Source organism: Polyergus mexicanus, unplaced genomic scaffold, assembly GCF_030449975.1.
Source record: "Polyergus mexicanus isolate NDT 795.1 unplaced genomic scaffold, iyPolMexi1.0 SCAF_5, whole genome shotgun sequence".
In the NCBI taxonomy this organism is placed as follows: Eukaryota; Metazoa; Arthropoda; class Insecta; order Hymenoptera; family Formicidae; genus Polyergus; species Polyergus mexicanus.
Window position 1 is genome coordinate 575695 of NW_027223325.1, and position 20776 is coordinate 596470.

Genomic DNA, 20776 nt, shown 5'->3' on the forward strand with positions numbered 1-20776 from the left:
GGGGTCGATTGTGTATTTTTGAAACGAAGTGAAAATTACAAAAGTGAACAAATTTACTATATTTCGACAAATGAAATCGTAGATACTCTAGTAAATTTACTCACTTTTGTAATTTTTATATCGTTTTAAAGGTGCCTTTACATGGCAGCGTCGAGCGTCTGCGCAGAAAATTGCACAGAATCTAATTTTAGCCTAGAATCTATCTCGTTTAAATTCTGCGCATTTTTCTGCGCAGACGCTCGATACTTAACGTTGCCATGTAAAGGCACCTTAAGATACACAATCAACCCCCTTCTCTTTGGTGAGAGAGGAACGGAAGAGTAGTGAAAAGAATCCTTTTTCCTCAGTTTAGAGAAAAATTTGGCTATCTTGAAATAAAAAAAAAATTTAGAATATAGATTTTTAGAATAAAAGAAATTGTGCGCGAATGTAATGTATGTGCAAAGTGCAAAACAGGCTTACGAGCATTTTAAAGTGGAGAATAAAAGAACAAACCTGTACCATATATAGTATGTACATCTCCCTTAAAATAAAAAATAAAAAAATAAATAAATAAATAAAAGGAAGGTTGTGTGTATGTGAATTTTTCATTGTATATAATATTCTGAATTGATACGTGCGTAATATCACCGTCTAATAATTTCTATAATTTGACACTTTACTTCTTATGCATTACACTAAATTTTTAATGACTTGTTGTTTGATAAAGTAGTGATCATTCATACATGATTATTGAATACATAAACTAATAATAAATAAAAATATTAATTCTTGCTAAAATGTGGGCGGACACTATTCTAATTGTATTTATCAGCATATGTACGGCATTATTAGGCGAAGGTAAAACGATATAAATTTCATTATATAAATAAAATAAATATATTAATAAGAGTTTGGAAGAAAACGCATATAATATGCTCATGTTGTTTTAATGTATTTACTTGACGTATATTGTTTTTAGGATTGACATGGTTAATGGTATATAGAACTGAAAAGTATCAAAAATTGAAAACTGAAGTTGAAAAGCAAAGCAAAAAGCGTGAGTTTACAAGAAATTTCTACTATGCACTGAAGAATATATACATATATGCTTAAAAAGATTGTTTATATAAAATTGTTTTATTTATTAGTGGAAAAAAGAAAAGAAGCGCATGGCGATTCTTTAGACAAACAGCAGAAAAAAAAAATTGAACGAGAAGAGGAGAGACTAAAGAATAACAATCGTGATCTGTCTCTTGTGAAAATGAAATCTATGTTTGCAATTGGATTTGCATTTACAGCACTTTTAAGTATGTTCAATAATATATTTGATGGACGAATTGTTGCCAGATTACCATTTGTTCCAATCAGCTGGATACAGGGTTTATCGCACAGAAATCTTCCGGGTGATGATTATACAGAATGCTCTTTTATATTTTTGTATATATTATGTACTATGAGTATCAGACAGGTAAATCTCATAATCTCATTTATATATATATGTATATGTATCTAATACCAACTCATGTGCAACATTTTTTATGTATATTCCTTTGATTTTTAGAACATCCAGAAGATACTTGGCTTTGCGCCATCCAGAACTGCAAGTAAGCAGAGTGGTAGTATCTTTGGACCGCCACCTCAACAATTTAAATGAATCATATTTGAGCATTCATATTTAAGCAGGAATAATTATTGATGTTTATAAAGATTTTTTGTACATCTTATTGCTCAATTTTAGACATTTACTCTTATGTCCAATTAATCTTTATAACATCAATTTTTTGTTTTGTATATTCCACATTATGAATTATATTTAAATAATGTTTTCAAATTCTTTTTTTCTTTTCTGAAGATCTAAATATATATATATATATATAAATAAAATAAATAGATATAACACTAATATATAAAACTTTTAAATATAAAATATAAATATATAATAATTATTGTATTACCTAGAAACACATATTACATACAGAATATTCATAATTTGTTAAAAATAAATTTAATTTTATTGTTAAATTTAATTACATTTAAATTTAATAATTGAGCAGAGATAAGAAGTAAATTAAAGATGGAATATGAATTTCAGTTTAATACTTAATATAAGATATCGAGAGAGATATATACAATATATGAGAAGTTACACGATTAAGGATATTTTGTACCTTCATGAAATTATTGGGCCATTTGAAAAAATAATTGTGATGGGTATATTTTCATTAAGCGACGCTTTTATACAACACGTTATATACAAACATAACAATCAATCATATACAAAAAGATATAATCAATATTATCTTACATAGTAAAAAACTTGCAATATAATATTACAATGACAGGTTGAATTATAAAGAATCATATTATTCGATTTTATACATCTCTTGGAAAAATTCGTTCGAATAATATCAGATCGATTATATATAGAACTACTTTTCTATTTTTAAAGGACATGTATACGACTCCTATTAAATATTACCGTTCTCGTCTCTATTATTGTGTACCAACTAAGTCTAACAGTCTGTCATTATTAGAATTATTGTATTTTATACATATTATGCATATTTACAAGTATAACCCACGGAAATTATTATGATAAAAAGTAGTTTATCCTATTGAAACTTTTGGTGTTTCATTATGCAATGTTATATCGAATATTATTTATTATCAACACCCTTTCTCTATATATTTCAAAATTCTATTGTTTGAAGCACAAAGCAGTGATGATACCAGACAATTCAATTTCAAGAATATGTGTCATGCTAAGCGCAGTCACATAAATATAATTGATTTTTCTGTGATTCTTTCTAACAGTCACATGACTCCTGTGGAAAATATAAAGAATCGTAATCTCGGCAATGGCCACGTGTGGAACATTCAAACAAAAAGAATATCTTGTATACAGTAATACAAGTGTGATGGTCATTATAAAAGTAATTTGAAAATCCAAAATAAAATTATACTAGCAAAAATTCTCTATATTTCGAGATGTTATCTAGAGATGTTCTGCTGTCCAGCAGCCGAACCTAGCATGGTCATATCCGATTTTACAACGCATTCATACTCGACGATATCGCATAGTGCTGTCAATATAACATATTGTATGCTCATCCATTACCTAAAATCGCGGATACACGAGTACACGCGGATTTCTAATATATAATATTAATACGTGTGTAATGTGTATTTATATATTAAAAATTCTATCTGACTAATTGAAAAATATTTCATGTTCTTTGATACCTGGTTATCTTGAGATATTAAAATAAAATTACGTAATATCCGAGTAAGACTCTCAAAAGACTTAGGTAACCGGATAGGTTTCGAATCCGAAATATCATGATACCATGGATATTGACAGCACTCGAATGATACAAATCTGTGTAAGATACTTATGTTATGAAGAAATGCCATTATATTTACAAAACTTTCAAGCGTATGGAGTATTATTAAATAGAAAAAATCTATTAATATATTCATGCAATGGATTCTTACAAAAAAAGGAAATAAAATTGCACATTGAGAATTATTACTTTTTTACACGTTTGCGCGTTGATTGCGCGTATACTTTTGGATTTGCTTTCTAAGCGAATCGTCATCGAATATCCCGAGGGAAGATCAGTAGAATAATTAGTGTATCATCGTAACGCTGACGGTTGACTTCATCTTTTTCTCTACTTTTTCTTCTCTCGCGGATATCTATCCTAATCGAAGACTCATTACGTACCAATAATCAATTTCATTATTTAACAAATATTGTTCTCAATTTCATTCTTAAAATGGCGGGCAGTTCACACCGGGATGAAGATACTGACATTTATCTCCAATCCGACAATAACCGTTTTTCGAAAACTGTCTGCACACTGGTGGCTGCTTACCACTTCCTCGCCAGCCACCACCACCGCCTCGCCAACCGCCCCTTGGGGGTCCAGCTCCGCGATATCCCCAACCGGGACCTCCTCTGCCCCTGCTGTGCATAGGAGCGCCTCTTGGACCTGGAAAATTAGGTCCTGGACCATACATTGGTCCGGGCGGTCCTTGAAAGTTGGGATTCATATTGTTGAATCCCATATCTTCTGGACACATCATGCCATAGCCCTCTTGCTGTTGATTGTACATGGGCGGCGGTCCCATCATTCCCGGCGGAACCATCGGACCACCTTCCATTCCCTGATTGAAACTACCCGGCATATTTGCCATTGGATTTATCCCAACATCCGGTACGAGAACTTTGCCGTCGCCCGTTCTCCAACCACCACCGCCACCGCCTGGTATCGTTGGACCCGGCATCTCCTGGACCATGGGAGCTATATGCGATGGAGGCATCATCTGTTGAGGCATCTGTGGCATCTGACTTATCGTCGATTGAGGTCCCATAGGAGTCATCATGGTTTGTTGATTGTGCGAGAATGTCGTGGGATAATGGAACGTTGTTACAGTCGGTGGTTGCGGTGTCAATTGTGGCTTAGGTTCTGGCCACGGTACCGATGTAAAGTCCTTTTCGCTCTCCTTATTGCCTGTGAGATCGTCTAACGGTATTATTTTAGGATCGGTCATTACATGATGCCGTTCTTCATCGGGTTCAGCCGCAGAATCTGGGATCCTACGATTAAAAAAAAAAACACAATTTCGAAATTAGGAGTTATCGATTAACTGAAGATTTGAAACTAATGCATTCTGGATGACAATATGACAAGATTCATATATTCATTATTCAAGATTCATTATTTTGCTTTATTTCTAATGTTTCTAAAATCTCAAATAAATATATATTTTATATGACTTTTATATAAATAATATTCGTATGTTTATTTTAACATAATATCACAAAATAAAAGTACATTTCTCTCTATTTTATTGTCGCAGAATATAAGTAATTTAGATGAAAATATTTATTATAAAATAAAACTAATAACTCAGTATACTACAATACTAACTGCAAACATATACTTACATGCTTCGATTAAAGTAAAGCGCTTGAAGAATGCCCTTTTCGCGAGCATATTGAATATCCTTTTCTTTACTATCCTTGCCAGGTTCTACTAATGGAGGTGGTTGATCGATAGGAATTAAAGGCTTCCACCTTGTTCTCTCTTCCATTAAATCCTCATTATCTAATACAAAAAATAATATTGTAATGTTATATATATACGTATATTTTATTTGATAAAATTTAAAAAAAAATTATACTAATATCTTCAATAACTCCTTAAAAAATTTGTAAATAATTGAAACAAATTTAACTGCAACATAATTTGCAAATATATAAATATTGATATATATATATACATATATTTTATATAATTATAAATAAAAAATTTATATTTATATAATTACACATATGTACGTACTTAATTTTCTGGCCATTTGAAATGCTTCCCTTTCGTTTTGCTTTTCCATCTGTTTCATGTCGGTGAATGTTTTTGTCACATTAACCCTTTCTGTTTCATCCAATTCAAAATAACGTATAGATTCTAAATCTGTCTTCCACTTTAAAATCTTCTTCGGTCCTTTACGTTTCTGAAGTAGCAAAACACTTTTAAGTCCATCTACATATCGTATTTCGGGATGAAGACTAACGTCATCCTTCTTCAATGAGTTCGAAACCATTGAAGAAACATCTTCTGGTGATTCCGAATCTTTGATATCTTCCACATCTTCCTCGGGTGTCGGTGCTATGAAAAAGACAAATAAATATATTGTTTAAATATATTATTATAATTTTATTATAAATAATTAATTATTTAATTATTAAATATATTATATAGAAAAAATTAATTTTACTTCAACATGATGATATATATGTGTACGAATATTTGTAATATAAAATTGTGTTAATAGTAATATATTAGGGCAATACAAATATATTAGAACATTATATAAATGAGATAAATAGCCACGCGTACGTGAGTTTATAACTGTTTATATGTTTTGTACATTTGTTAAACGAGATGTTTTCAAATAACAAATTAGTTTATTTCTTTCTTGTCTGCATGATAAATTAAAATACTTACTGTTACTTCTAATATCATCCTCGTCTCTACTATCTTTCTCGTCATCAAGCGCGTGATCTTTATCTTTCTTCGTTTCTTCTTCGCTATTTTCTTTTTCTCTTTGATCTTTGTCTTCTTCTATTTCTAGAGTATCTTGATAGAACTATAAAAAAAAAATTTTTACAATATTAATTTATTATTAATCATGTTATACATATGCCATATATAAGAAATATGTTTCTAAATAAAATAAAATCAAATCGATTTTCTCTCTTCCTGCTTTAGCACACTTAATTTGAAGCTTAGAATTTAAAATAATATTAAAAAAGAAATTCGCCAATCACTTATCAAAATTTAAATGCGATTGTGCCTTACAAAATGCGCAAGAACAAATAAATCTTAAATTGGTATGACTCCGATTAATTTAATATTATTTTTCTTGCAGCGACATCCTGGGCACATGTATCCTATATAATTACCTTGAAGTTAGGTTTGAGGGCAACTGGCGATTTTTCTTCGGCATTTGTAGGCGAAGCAGGTGGTGTGCTCTCGCGATTATCGGCGTTAGCGATTTCTTGTTTTTTAGCTTCCGAAGACCCGTCCTTCGTGATAGAAGTCCTACGCTTACGCTTCCTCGGTTCTTTGCTCTTGGTAGACGCGGTGAGAGCGTCCATGAACATGTCGCTCTCTTGTAGCATCATCGCTGAGAACAAAAATATTAAATATCACTCGCAAATAATTCGCAATAATCAGCTTAAAAATAAATTCTAAAATAATTTGCACAGATAATAATATTTCAAGATATGCTGCATTATATAGACACATTACATATAATTAAAAATATATATATGTATATATATATATTAAAAAATGTCAGTAACTTTTCAGACGTATTTATGGCATTAAAATCAAACAATAAATTATTAAGATATAGAAAAGTCTACAAAACAATAGTGTAGAATTCAGAGAATATCCTAAAAATAATTCCGGAGAAAATAATGAGATTCTGGAAAACAGTAATACGTTTCATCGTCTCTCCTAAACATTTATAAATGAGATAGTTTTCCCTCAACATAGAGGCATAACTTTGCAAATGAATTCAACGCGCAAAGATAATAGAAATTGACATATGTTCTATTTGATTTTTTATCTAATTTCTGAATTACAGCCATTTTTGTCATTAAATAAATATGTTTTTGATAATTTTAACAATGATGATATTTTTCAATAAAATATATTCCTATAAAAATTAAGTTTACATTATATTTGCGCGCTGAATTTACTTCTATATATAAAATTTATGCTCAGGAATTAGGAAACATGCTTTACATAATTGTTAAATGTTTATGTTATATTTCTAAATAGCAATTTCGTTTCGCACTCGATCCGTTCTGTAAATAAATATGGCTTGAATAGATACTGTCACATAAAGATTGTTAATAATCGCAACATTGTAAGACAATTCGTTGATTACTTTATTGGTAAACAGTATGTATCTGAAAAATAAAAAATATTTTGCATTTTTAGTAACTGCTCAAGTAAGCTTCTTACATCTATAAACACATGGATATCTTCTATAATAGTGATAAAAAAACTTGTCTGCTAGAATAAACTCAATAAAGTTAATTTTTTGTTAATTATGCCCTGTAATAAAGAAAAAAATTCATATTTAAGATAGTAAATTTTATAAAGGATTACTGTATTGTCCTGTAACAATTATTCCTGCTTAAATGACAATGTAAAATAATTTAAACATAATAAAGAAATTAAATAAGAATATATATATTAAAATAATATATCTAAAAATTAAGAATATTTGTTGATAATAATGATAATGTTACTTAAATGTTTTAGTGATACATGGGCTGTTAGGGATGTATATAGATGTAACATAAATGTAAATTAAAATATATAATAGCTTAGAATTTGAAAGTAATTATATACAATTAATATAATTATACAGACAATTTTAATTATTAATATTATGTATCATTAAGCTTATATCTTTAGAAGCAATAAATTATTAATTAAAATATTATTCTCTATATAACGTTTTAAATTTAATACTTATATTTGAGAAAAAACAAAAATAACAAGAAAAAACAAATGTATTTCTCTGAATAGCAAATTTTAATCTTATCATACTTTGAATAATATATTAAAAAATGCTTTTATGTTATATATAATAATATAATGATAGAATAAAAAAAACCGAATAATATTAATTATATAGAAACAAATCTCTCTCTTTCTTTCTTCAATATATATACCAAATAAATTAGCTATCTTCTAAAATATCATAAATATATACACTTATTGTTAAACTGTTGAAATAAATTTCTGTGGATTAATTTAATATATTACGATATATATATACATATAAAAAATTAAAACTATATTATCCTTTTACACAAAAATATGTATCATTTCGAATCATTATTAGTATGATATAGAGATGTATGAGATGATAAATATCATAGGCATTATTTCGTATGAAAAAAAATATACGTGTGTATAATTTTTACATTTATTCCATTACTGCATAAAAATTATATAAATGCAATTGCGTGTATATTTTTGTATAAAATAACTGTAGGACAAAAAAAATTATAGGCAAAAAAATAAAAATAATTTATAATTGACAAATATACATCAATTATACATTTATTTGCTCTGCAAAGAAAAAATAAACTCGAATTATTTTAATGTCGAATGAAATTTTGATAATCTTTGTCTGTGACTTTATAATACGAGGATGCAATTGGAAAAAGTAGAGACACAGAAAAATATTATTATTTAAATATAATTTAAAAAATATCGCGCCTTTCTTTAAAATTGTGCGGTTTAACACAAAAAATAATGTTAAAAATAAGAATTTAAAAACATTTAACAATCAACATAAAACATAATGTATCATCATCGTCCATCATGTATAAAAGCGCTTTATCATATAGAAATGTAGTCCCATCCTACAAATAATACGGAAACGCTTTAATTTATAACAAACTACAAATAAAATATAATTCATATTAAAAATAGCTATTTTCAAGCTTCTTTAAGCTTAAAGGGTACTAAAATAGTGTTGTCAAACATTTGTCAATATTTGGATACTATCTAGGTACCTAACTTATATCCGTGTAAAACCAAATATCAGATAGATATTCTAATATTTAGGCGGTGCTCTGACAACATCGATATAATATAAACCCGATAAAAAAATAATTTTAAAAAAATTAAGGAAGAGTATACGGGTTGTATTATATAGTTCATTTTTTTTATTTCTACAGAGAAATAATCTGTGGAAAGAAATAAAAAAACATGATATTTATCTATTCTCCGAACAGATGATTGTTGCAACTTTTAATAATATAGCGCATCAAACTGTTCTGGACCTTCATTTTTTAATATATTTGCCTTCTATTTATCAGAAATTATTTGACGATACGACATTGAAACCAGATCTCTTAAGTTTGCATTTAACATATATAAATTCATGTGCGAATGTTAATAACAAATGTATAAACTGTACTACGTTATTAACTTGTATACGATACAACGATAAACTATTTTAATCTCCCGAAAAAAGAAACTGGGGAGATTTCCACGTATATGTTAATATACATATATACGTTAAAAATAAATTATTACTCTTTTTCTCGCACGTACACGCACGCACGCACGCACGCACGCACACACACACACACACACCTCATTAAATTAATAATTCAAACTGTACAAACATTACATTATCTATCACATCTTATCCATTCAATCGTTATAATTATATAAATTATAAACTCGTTATAATTTATAAAAATGCATATACATTGGTAAATGTGACAATACATAATAAATTTACTTTAATAAATTTCGATTAATATATTATAGAGATGATTTCTGTTTACAGATTGCAATCGCACGCGCGATGAAACTTTGCAGGAATTTAAAAATCAATTCCAAAATATAAATCGAAATAGTTTTATCTGTATGTTTATCTTTACGGGAATAACAATCACATTTTATTAAATAACCAACGCAAATAATATTATGAAAATATTTTATCATTATATTAAATTTTCTATGTTTGATAGACAAATTTTTGTCATATTCCAGAAATAAATTTAAACATGCGTTCCGAACAACATCAGACTTCATGATCTATATGATAATTAAATATCTTGCCAACTAATTGATATATGTTAAATGAGGCAGCAATTTTGAAATATATTTATTATTAGATGATTTATTATTCATATATTATTGTTTGTTTATTAATGCTAATTCACACAGTATAATTTACAATATAAAATGTATGCAATGTAAGAGAATAAAAATATTCTACCTGATTGTATACAAATATTTTGCGTTTTAGAATTATTTAATTAGATTAATTCAAAATTCATTGAGATATAATTGGAAAAATAAATTTATATAAATAATTTTGAGTATGAATTTTTTAATACGAAAAAAAATGTTATATTTTGCGTTAAATGCATGATTTTACTATTCTAGATTACATGTAAATAAATTTTATTAAGTAAAATTTATTATTTTTTTTTTATATTTATAATTTTGATATGTTTTATAAGTTTAAATTTAATAACATTCATTAATTATATCATAGGATATCTTCTTAATGCATACATATATGTATATAGGTATGATTTAAAATTATGTTCTTTTGCACGTTTTAGAATTATGTAGAAAACGTAACGTAATAATCGTGAAACTAATGTAATTAAACATCATGCGTATATATTGGCATGCGTTCAGATAGAATATTTTTCATCCTCGTAGAGATGTCGGATAAATTTCGCGACGTGGACGCCGCGCAAAGAGATATCAAGTATGCGAATCGTGTCGCGGGTTGATGTGCGTCGAATGGTTAATAAGTACCGGTAGAAGCGCGCGACGTCGACTGCGGCAGTTATACGGGCAACGGGACACGTGCGTCGATGTAAAACAGTCGCAAAAACATTAGCTCGTGCATGCGTCGCGCGACTTGCAATCCTCCGATTACACGTGTCGTCGGATTCGAACACGTTGAAAACGATTCCGATTTATAGATTTTGTTTGTTTCCATTATTTTTTATTTTTGTCTTTTGTGTATTGCGAAACCTTACGTAATTTCCGAAGCTTTCTTTAAATGCACGAGACTATTCACATATGAGACTGTTGCACCAAAATTTCTAGCAAGAGCACAGAAATTATGATTGCGATAAGGAGTTCTCGATTCATTCGAATAATACATTTTGATGATACTGTTCGGACATAATATTTTTGTAAATATATATATATATATACACACACGTTTTTTCTTCCAAAATAAATGCCATTATTGTTGCAACGTTGAGATAATTTTATTCCCATTTAAAATTTTGTAATAACTAGTCTCTCTCTCTCTCTCTCTCTTGAAAATTTCATGGTATTGTTCCCATAAAATTTAAAAAAAGAAAAAAAAATCGCTGCGCTCAAGCTTCAAAATTTGGCACAACTAATTTCGTCCCTTTCTCTTTCTATGTTCGTTTCTATCCTAGCTAGCAGTTTTCTAATACCTAGCTTTTTTTTCTCTATCTTTTTCTTCAGTTATCTAATGTAATTATTGGCAAAGAAGAAGACTCTCTTCACCAAGCTCGACGAATCAGACGTTGTAAAGGGAGCCTGCTGGTCCTAAAGGCTTTCTTGCTCGAAGACGTCGGATATGCAGCTTCAGAAATCGTGCACTTTTAGTGCTACTTTCAATCCATAGGGTTTCCACGCATCGTTCAGTGTGTTAGAAAATATGTATTCTCACAATATTTTCTCTAATTTATCACCGACCTTTTCTTCTTTCTTTAACTATTCCTTTCACCCTCTCTCTTTCTCTCCCTCTTTCTCTCTCTCGTTCGCTCTCTCCCTTTCTCTCCTTTTCTCTATTAAAGGTGTTGGAATCATTTGTCCCACACAAATTTCAATTCTCTCTAATAAATGTGCAAACATTTCATTTGTCATGTACATACAAAATGTCATATAATGAATGAAAATTTATTCACAGGCCTTGAATGTGTATTCGTATTTTATTGGCAACAAATTTACGAGTCGATATCAAAAACCGATACGATTTTTTAATACAAATAAAAAAAATTTCATATTTTCTATCTTCATTTAAACTTAATTTTGAAGAGCGACGCAAATTTCAAAATTTCAGTATTACTGAAACTAATTAATCAACGCGTTGTACATGTTCTAACATTAAAAATCGCCGAGAGGATGGAAATCTGGATGGGCTCACGGTATATACCATATACGATTATTTTGTCTTAAAAGCATTTAACAGCGAGCAAGATATGTAGTATAGCAGAAACCCAAGAGTTAAATATTCCAGATTTCTGATAAATTTATTTAAATGTTTAAATAGGATATATACATGTACAAGGGAAAACGTATGAATAGACAAGACTTTGTTGCCTTACCTAGTTAGAGATTAGAACTATTCCTGTATGATGGCTTCGTAATCGTTGTGTCACTAATATCGGAGATTAAGAACACATGCCCGCTATCAGTGAGTATCGATAAAACACTTTTTGACTATCTTTGTTCAACAAGAAACTATGTGTTTTTTACTTTAAAACGATCAATCATATATATATATATATAATTCCTTTATCGAATATTGATTGGAAAAATCGCGGTTCACGCGTTGTAATGAATACTTTATCGAAGATTACCTGCTATCGGAGATTCTTAATATACGAAAAAGTTCGTAGTCGAATGCAGATCCTAATGGCTTCGTTCTTCTAATGAAAGATGTTAATTTTCGTAGACGGATGATCTGTACAAGAGCTGCTAATTCTCCATGCAGTACGATGGATAAATCGTTATACGGCTTATTATATCTTCTACAAGACGCTAATAATAATTTTTTGGGGGAAGTAGAGAGGATGTACTATTAAGAGGTATTACACTACGGGATATTGCCTGGAAGAAACAATAAGTTTAAAATACATAGGCAAAAATAAATATTTGATGTGACAATACCAAAAAGTCATTAAGACTATCGATAATATTCGCGATACATAAAGATATCGCATTAAATATCGGAGCAGCTTGTATATCTTCTGGTAACATCCATCTGCAAACTCAATATTACAGAGTTAGTTTAGTCGTATATAATGCAGCATACCAATGTACAAAGCTTAAGCAGTCATTTGTCTAATCATTATTATTCCATCAACACAAATAAGACTTTTAAATCTTATATAACAAAATAATATAGACAGGAAAATCATATTACGCGTATCATTATAAAGAAATACATACATTATAAAGAAATACATATTACGTATTATTATAAAAATGCATGTATGTATACTAAAGACTATATAAATAATATATCTGTAAAAAACGTGTTACAAAATAAATAATGTTTTATTGAAATATTAGTTAAATTTACTTGTTACTTAAATTTAACTGAGGGTATATTTTTATATAAATAAAAACAATTATATATATATATATATTCTAATTTAAAAAATATACACATGTTTAAAAAAAGAATATAAATACTTTAAATATTAAAATTTATTAATTTGTTAATTTATAAATTTAGAATATTTCTTTTCATTAGAATATTTGTATATCCTTTTTTCGTAAACATACATGTATGTATATATTTAATATTTCTTTAAAATTGCATTTAATATAAAGATGTCTCCAAAATTTTAATTTTTTTTTAATATTACATTTTAAATGTTATCATGTAAAATGTGATGAATTTAGTTTTAATATATATAGCATAATTTCTGACTGAAATTATAGACTGCTTTATCTGAGGACATTAGCATAATATTTATATCGGGATTAAAAATATTAAGTAAAGAAAAATATTATGTATAATATAGAGATCAGGTATTAATAACGAAATTTTATATATAGTTTGTAATAGAATAACAGAATACTTACGTTTTGGTTTTGGTGGTATCAGTTTAATCCCTCCCTTCTTCTCATCGCTTGGTGGTGTCGTTGGCGAGTCCAGTGATAGTTTCACCCGTTTTTCCACCAATGCAATGGTTTCTCTCAATGGCGATGGCCTCTTCAAGGGAAATTTCGGAGGTAGAACTTTCTTATCAACGGCAGGATTTGGCTTCTTCGATCTCGGTGGTGGTGGTTTTACTTCTTCCTCTAGTCCCGTGGATCTAAACTTTGAATTAAATGTCTTCACCGTTTTTGGCCGTGTCGCGGAATCCTGGCTATTTTTTCTATTCTCAATGGAGATGGATATATTCTTCTTCTCAGTAGTGAGCTTTGTAACAATGTCTTTTTTACTACTGTCTACTTTCTCTTTATTTTCTTTTGTACCATCTCGCAACTCAGTCGAGGACTTTCTTCCATTTGTATCATCCTCCGTTCGTTTCTTCGGTATTTTGCCCAACTTGGAACTCAACGCTTGACCTTGCACTTTTTCTAAAGTCGCTTTATCCTTCTCCGCCTGATCCTTTTTTTGCTTCTCCTTCTCTCTTTCCTTGTCTCGCTCAGATTTACTCTTACTTGAACTGTGCTTACTGGATGAACCGGAGTGATGCTTGTCCTTTTCCTTGGAAGACTTATCTTTACTAGAGTTGGAGGTTTTGGAACTATTACTACTGGAACCAGAGCGATGATTACTCGATCTATGGGATGTCGAGTTACTGCGATGTGTACTGGAACTCGCGCTGTGCTTAGAAGAACTTTTAGACGAAGACGAACCGTGATGATGAGTGCTGCTTTTCTTATCAGAACTAGACTTCTTATCATCTTTTTTATGAGAGTCTCTATTTTCCTTATCACTAGACTTACCGCTATCACTACTAACAATAATATCCTTAGAGTCTTTATTATCTTTACTTTTAGCACCTTCAATATCTTGATTGTCTTTAGAACTAACTATGGTCTGTTTCACATCACTAGGTATATGTCCTGAATTGTCTGATTGTCCAATGCCTACCGTTTCGTCTTGACCACTAGTCGCACTACCACTTTGTCCTGTCTCCTCTACCTCTTCCGTTTCTTGCTTTGCTTCCTGTAAACCAGGAAGTGTAGCGTCCACAGTGTTTATAACTACTTCTGTACTCGTACCAGATTTGCTTAGAACACTATTTATATTCGTGACGTCTGTTTCCACCTTGGCGAGGACTTGATTACCATCGCGAATGGTAATCTTGTAAACAGGAACTGATGACTGCGAAGACGTTGATACAACAACAAAAGATTGCTTTTTACCTTGTTGTTGCGTTGCTTGCTGGCCCTTGCCAATAATTTGCACCGTTTGCGACTGTAGCCTCTCTTGTTGTTGTTTCTCTTGATCTTGCTGGATCTGATTTACTGGAATACTAGCGGTAGATGATTGCGCAATTCTGAAGTCTTGAACATGAACAGTTGCATTTTCAGCAATGTCAAGAGTTTGTTGAGAATTTAACAAGTAATGTTGTGGCTGCGATGAAGGAATAACTGCGATTTGTCCTGCAGTAGTATTCGATTGCACTGAAACCGTCATGATTTGAGCTGGCACCGAATTCGGCGCTGCTTCTCCTTTTACAATTTTTAGCCACTGCTCTACAAGTCGAGTAGCCAATGTTCGTACACCTTGATGGCTGCCCTCTTTTGATAAACCTTTAATCAGTTTTGGACAATTGTTACTCTTCAGCCGTTCAATATCTACAGGACAGAGTAGCAAAAGTTCCAGAAGTTCTTGAATAAGAGCCCAATTCTTGGCAAGAATGCCATCAGTGAGCCACGTGTGAATAAGATTCCATCCTCCAGCACTCATAAATCTATAAAAATAGAAATTATAAAATGTAAAATATTATTATTATAAATAATAACAAAAGATAAGATAGTATAATTATATTATTGTGAATAATAAAATAATTATAGTATCTCCTATTATATTCTATTTCTAATTTTAATTCCTATCATAAAATGCCATATAAAAGCAATGTGTGTATTCTGAAGACAATAATCTGTAATAATTAAGCCTTAAAACTATTCTTATGAATACATATACACATAGATTAATATTTCACAGTTATTAAATATTGTAATAATTAAAATAAATAATAATAGAATAATAATGAAATATTTATAATTGCATATATATTTCTAGTACAGAATCATTAAAATCGATCTATTAAAAAGACTCAACAATGCGTACAATTCTATACTTGTACTAGATAAGTTGTTGAAAAAAATTGATGTAAGGCTCGTATCAGTAAAAACGGCACATTAATAAGTACCATCTAATGGTTCTGAACCTTTTATATTTACTCTTGCATGTTCTATATTTTCTTTTCATACAGATATATGAATTACATATACTTGTATGTCTTTACATGCCAAATGACAAATTTCTTTTACACAATTCCTTTATTAGTATCATAAAGACGAATAGAATAAAATATTTTTAAAAAGAGTTAAATAACTATTTTAATATTATTTGCATAAATTTAAATACTTACTGACTAAGCAAATCCGTATTAGTAGTTTTCAATATCTGTATATAAATGCATTTCGAGACGAGTTTCTTAGAAAATTTTGTCATTAAATTAGCTAAGCGATGAACTTCCTCCTTACTCTTAATGCCTCCTGTTGGACCCAATAAAACGCTAAGGCATTTAAGTAAAGATAAGGGGTCTATACGTGGCTGAAAACACAATTTAAGAAACAAAAAAAAAACATTATTAATGCAATCATCATATAAAAATATAAATTATGCTTACAAATTTAAAATTTAATAAAAAGAAAATATTGAAATATACATGGTCAACTTTTGAAAAGAATTTCTTGTGAGTTTTCTGATTTCAGATTTTTTCATTAATATTTCCAGACAAAATTAGAATATTTCTACAGATAAATTTAATACAAATTTTTTTAGTTTAAATTTCTAAAAAATTTAATAAATTATTATTAAAAATTTAATAAATTTTTTCACAATTAAATTTTTGTGCATATTTTTTAATGGTTTGTGTTTATAAATTATGAAGAAAAAAATTAAAAATCTCAAGTTTCAAATATTAACAAGTTTTGAACAAAATACAAAAGAAATAAAAGATTTTTTAGAGAATAATTATTTTAAAGAATATAAATTTTTCTTTCTGTTATTTCCAAGAAATATGATAAAACAAAGATTACATAATTCATTAATTAAAACACTTGATTGAGATATTGAACACAAAAAAGGAAATACATTGAGAATATATTTTCAATACAGAATTCAACTTTCACCGCTCAATTTCTCCCTAGTTAAATAAAATTCTCAAAAAAATAATCTCAACAAAAATTCTTCAATTTCTTCAGATGGAAGAAGATTCGATAAACATTTTATCCTTCAAATAAAAAATATTCTGTATACTATTAACCATTATATATTTGATATTATATTAAAATAATTATATTATATTAAATTATCAATATATCAAATGTAAATAAAAAAAATAAAGTAAATTAGTAAATAGAACATTCTATCAAAACTAGAACATTTGAGAAAATATTCGAGTAACTGGATACTCTTGACTATTTGTCATGACTAACGATATAGCAAAGTATACGCGAATTTCTTGAATATTATACAGACTATTTAGACGAGATTATTTGGATAAATTTGAATAAAGATATTTAGCTATTAGATGTAAATATTGTTGACATTAATAAAAGAATCAATTTTTCGAATTTCATATGTTCCTTAAAAGTCATTATCTCTTTCCCTTTTATTCACATATATTTACTATTAAATATAAAAATAATTCTGCATAGGCTATTCATGCATAAAATTCGTAACTTTTCTTTCGCTATATATTTCCATTTATAATTATATTATATTATTTCACTTATCATAATTCTCTATATTTACCAATCATATTTAATGATAAAAATTCATAAAACATTATATACACATTATAACGGTGAACTGAATAATCTCGTACGTTGTAATTATACAGATACGTAAGAACAAAAATAGAATACGAGGTCACGCACACACGAAAGGAGCAAAGGTTATTGATCTCTCGCAATCGCCAAATCTACTAGGTGGCGCCATCGTTGCTCATGATATATTCGCAGATAGAGAATAAACTTGCAATTTATATTTAAAAAAAAAAAAAAAAAAAAAAATACTACTCACCATTTTGTTGAGATTTAAAATTTTTCAGAGCATCTTCGGGACCAGGTACATATTCATCGCGCGTATCTGCAACGAAATATAAGATACTTGATGACTATGCACGGCTCGGCAAACCGACGCACTCTTCACGCCATATTGTTGAACGGATTCTCACAGACTCGCACGAATTTACCGAAGGACGAACGATAGCGACTCGAAAAAAAAATGGCTTGTTTTATTTTCCTTTTTCGGAATCTCGATACGTACGGTGTATCTATTTTACATGATTAAGCCCCCGATCCCTCGCTTACAACATATGGTACCGCGCAATTTTCATCGAGTCGTATAATGTAATTGAAGACGACCCGGATTGTGCGATTACGCGAGAGAATTTTCGTGCCTAGACTGCGTTCTACGTGAATTATGATTGCGTAATTACAATTATCTTGTGCTCTTTCGCTAAGAAAAAAAAAAAAAGCTGATGTGCGAGACGCAAAAATTGGGACGATCGCTCGTTAGAATTCTCAAAAAATGCAGGCGCAGATACGAGTCCTTCTTACAAACGAACGGTTCTTCTCACTCGTCAGACTAGCCCCAAATCCGCTGCGCAACCGCCGTGCGCACGCCCCACCCACGCGACCGACCAATCGGAGCAACGGAAGCCGCTTCCTCCTCGCCCCGCGACCAATAACGGTCTCACCCCGCGTTATGACGTAGCCTCGTTCTATTTATGTAACACGATAGAATGTCGTGGAACCGTACGTTTCTTTCCCCTCGGACTCGTTTCGTACCTACGAGAAAACTGACACTTTTCCCTCTTTTTTTTCAGCACTTTTTTAATAGAAACTTTTTCTTAGATTATCCCTTTCTTTCTTGAGATTCGATTGGCACTTGTACGCGCTGACTTTTTCGATCTTTGTTCGCGCGAGATATAAAGTCCACGTATATATACATATGATTACGTCACTCTACATTATTCACCTCGAAAATCGGACATATCGTTTAATAAAGATCAATTATACGGCGTAACTGTCAGCCAAGTTTCCTTAATAATCTCTCAAGACTTTTCGACCAAAATTATACGCTATTCTCGATTCTCTGTCGCGTTTCTTTTCTTTTGCATATTGCTTTTTTTTTTTTTTTTGTGGAAAATAGGAAAGCCACACTCACATTCGTTAAAAATTAAATCCGTTTTATGGTAAATAAATATTCACACGTTGTATGTGGTGCATAAGAAATGAAACATTTCCTATGAAAATGAGAACGTATGATTCGCTCGCTCGTTCGTGAATTCTTGCTATGCATCGAGGAATGCTACGAGACTCCCAACCGCAATCCGTATATATTTCGCCGTCTATTTGCCATCTGCAATCAGATATCATTTAGAATCTATTGCTATTACCATTAAATCCGTTCTCGTCCAATATTTCACGCCTTGTCGTTGTATAAATATTTCTATCAACTTGGATAAAACGATCCTCACCTGACGAACGATAAGTGAAATCTGCTTCTCTCGAACAAGCCGGAAGTATCTTCTGTACAGCTACATCCTGTTCCCACCGCATGAGTCAAGCGAGACACTAACGCGTATTAAATTTTCAAGCAACGTTAACATATTTTTTTTAAAGAGAAATGAAAATATATATTAAATATAATAAGTATAATAATAAATATAATAAAATTTTGGACAAATTGCATCGCGTATAGGCCTAGTTTACACCGATATTTAATACGTATTAACAATGAGTACTACATTGGCCAATCATAGTCATTCCTTTAAAAAATGGAATGGCTGTGATTGAACAGTATAGTATTTAGCTTAGAACATATATAAATGAAAAGGGAATGCCTTTGTTTCCCGATAGAAAAACATGTGAGAAGGGAAGGAAGTGAGAAAGAAAATCATAGTCGCCTCTCTCTTGTGAGTAACTGCTCAAAAGTGCGCATGCACGGCTTACCGGTTTGGCCCAATAAAAAATAAGGTTACAGACACGATGATTGCATGTGTAGTTACTCACAAGAGAGAGGCAACTACGATTTTCTTTCTCACTTCCTTCCGACACTCTTTAGTCTGCTATTCCCTTTCTATTTATATATGTTTTAAGGTATTTAGTATGTATTAAGCCTATCGTACAATGCAAAGGAACAGGGAATAGAAATTATCCACCAATAGAAAGAGGGAATAATATTTATTCCCTGCTTCTATTTCCTGTTCCTTTGCATTGTGCGATAGTATTTAAAGCAGATTAAAGTATGTCGGTGTAAACTAGGCCAGAGTTTTTTCTAGCAAGAAAACACATGTAAACACACTGTCACGCAATTGGCTATATCAAAAAAAGAATTTTTAATGTTCTGAAATTTTCCTATTTGACAGCCAATCATATAATATTCGTATCGACGTGTGTAACTTTTTCCCTAGGATGGAAACGTGAAAAGTTACATGATCGCTGCCCTGATTGATCAATTGTAAAATTCCAATCTAGTGAAAAACTGTAGTCCCTAAAGCCCGTATCAGACTACGCATTGAAGATTAAGATTGAAGATTGAAATTTGACCAATCAGGACAAAGAAATTTTAGTTCCTTTTGTTCTGATTAGTCAAATTCCAATCTTTAATCTTCAATCTTCAATTTTCAATGCATAGTCTGATACGGGCTTTATGAGGGCTCATCGATATAAGTGATTGGGTG

The 20776-nt window shown here is 30.2% G+C and overlaps 2 protein-coding genes across 5 annotated transcripts; one reads left to right on the forward strand and one right to left on the reverse strand.

Moving 5' to 3' along the window:
• Window positions 1-297: 297 nt before the first annotated feature.
• Window positions 298-3494, forward strand: LOC138933785 (calcium load-activated calcium channel). The gene is made up of 4 exons (XM_070296792.1): window positions 298-840; window positions 962-1039; window positions 1131-1450; window positions 1544-3494. The coding sequence occupies exons 1-4, from the start codon at window positions 780-782 to the stop codon at window positions 1634-1636; spliced, it is 552 nt and encodes a 183-aa protein (XP_070152893.1). The 5' UTR covers window positions 298-779; the 3' UTR covers window positions 1637-3494.
• On the reverse strand, window positions 2184-19617 carry Pnuts (Phosphatase 1 nuclear targeting subunit). 4 transcript variants are annotated; one of them, XM_070296787.1, is made up of 10 exons: window positions 19571-19617; window positions 19258-19452; window positions 18109-18174; window positions 16448-16632; window positions 13917-15763; window positions 6455-6678; window positions 5997-6138; window positions 5334-5657; window positions 4937-5096; window positions 2184-4585 (listed from the first exon to the last, which is right to left on the reverse strand). In XM_070296787.1, exons 3-10 carry the CDS (start codon window positions 18109-18111, stop codon window positions 3757-3759), a joined length of 3714 nt encoding a protein of 1237 aa, XP_070152888.1. In that variant the 5' UTR covers window positions 18112-18174; window positions 19258-19452; window positions 19571-19617; the 3' UTR covers window positions 2184-3756. The 4 variants fall into 4 exon arrangements, with proteins under 4 accessions (XP_070152888.1, XP_070152890.1, XP_070152889.1 ...); XM_070296789.1 differs by lacking the exons at window positions 19258-19452; window positions 19571-19617 and adding an exon at window positions 19490-19562; XM_070296788.1 differs by lacking the exons at window positions 19258-19452; window positions 19571-19617 and adding an exon at window positions 18527-19251.
• Between the last annotated feature and the right edge of the window lie 1159 nt (window positions 19618-20776).

Bases quoted from the DNA above. Each gene is read 5' to 3' on its own strand.
- LOC138933785 (XM_070296792.1), top strand. From the start codon at position 780: ATGTGGGCGGACACTATTCTAATTGTATTTATCAGCATATGTACGGCA. The intron at 1,040-1,130 runs GTGAGTTTACAA...TTTATTTATTAG, and splicing joins TGAAAAGCAAAGCAAAAAGC to TGGAAAAAAGAAAAGAAGCG. The intron at 1,451-1,543 runs GTAAATCTCATA...TTTGATTTTTAG, and splicing joins GTACTATGAGTATCAGACAG to AACATCCAGAAGATACTTGG.
- Pnuts (XM_070296787.1), bottom strand. The intron at 6,679-13,916 runs GTAAGTATTCTG...TTTTGTTCTCAG, and splicing joins GATACCACCAAAACCAAAAC to CGATGATGCTACAAGAGAGC. The intron at 5,097-5,333 runs GTACGTACATAT...TTTTTGTATTAG, and splicing joins TCAAATGGCCAGAAAATTAA to ATAATGAGGATTTAATGGAA.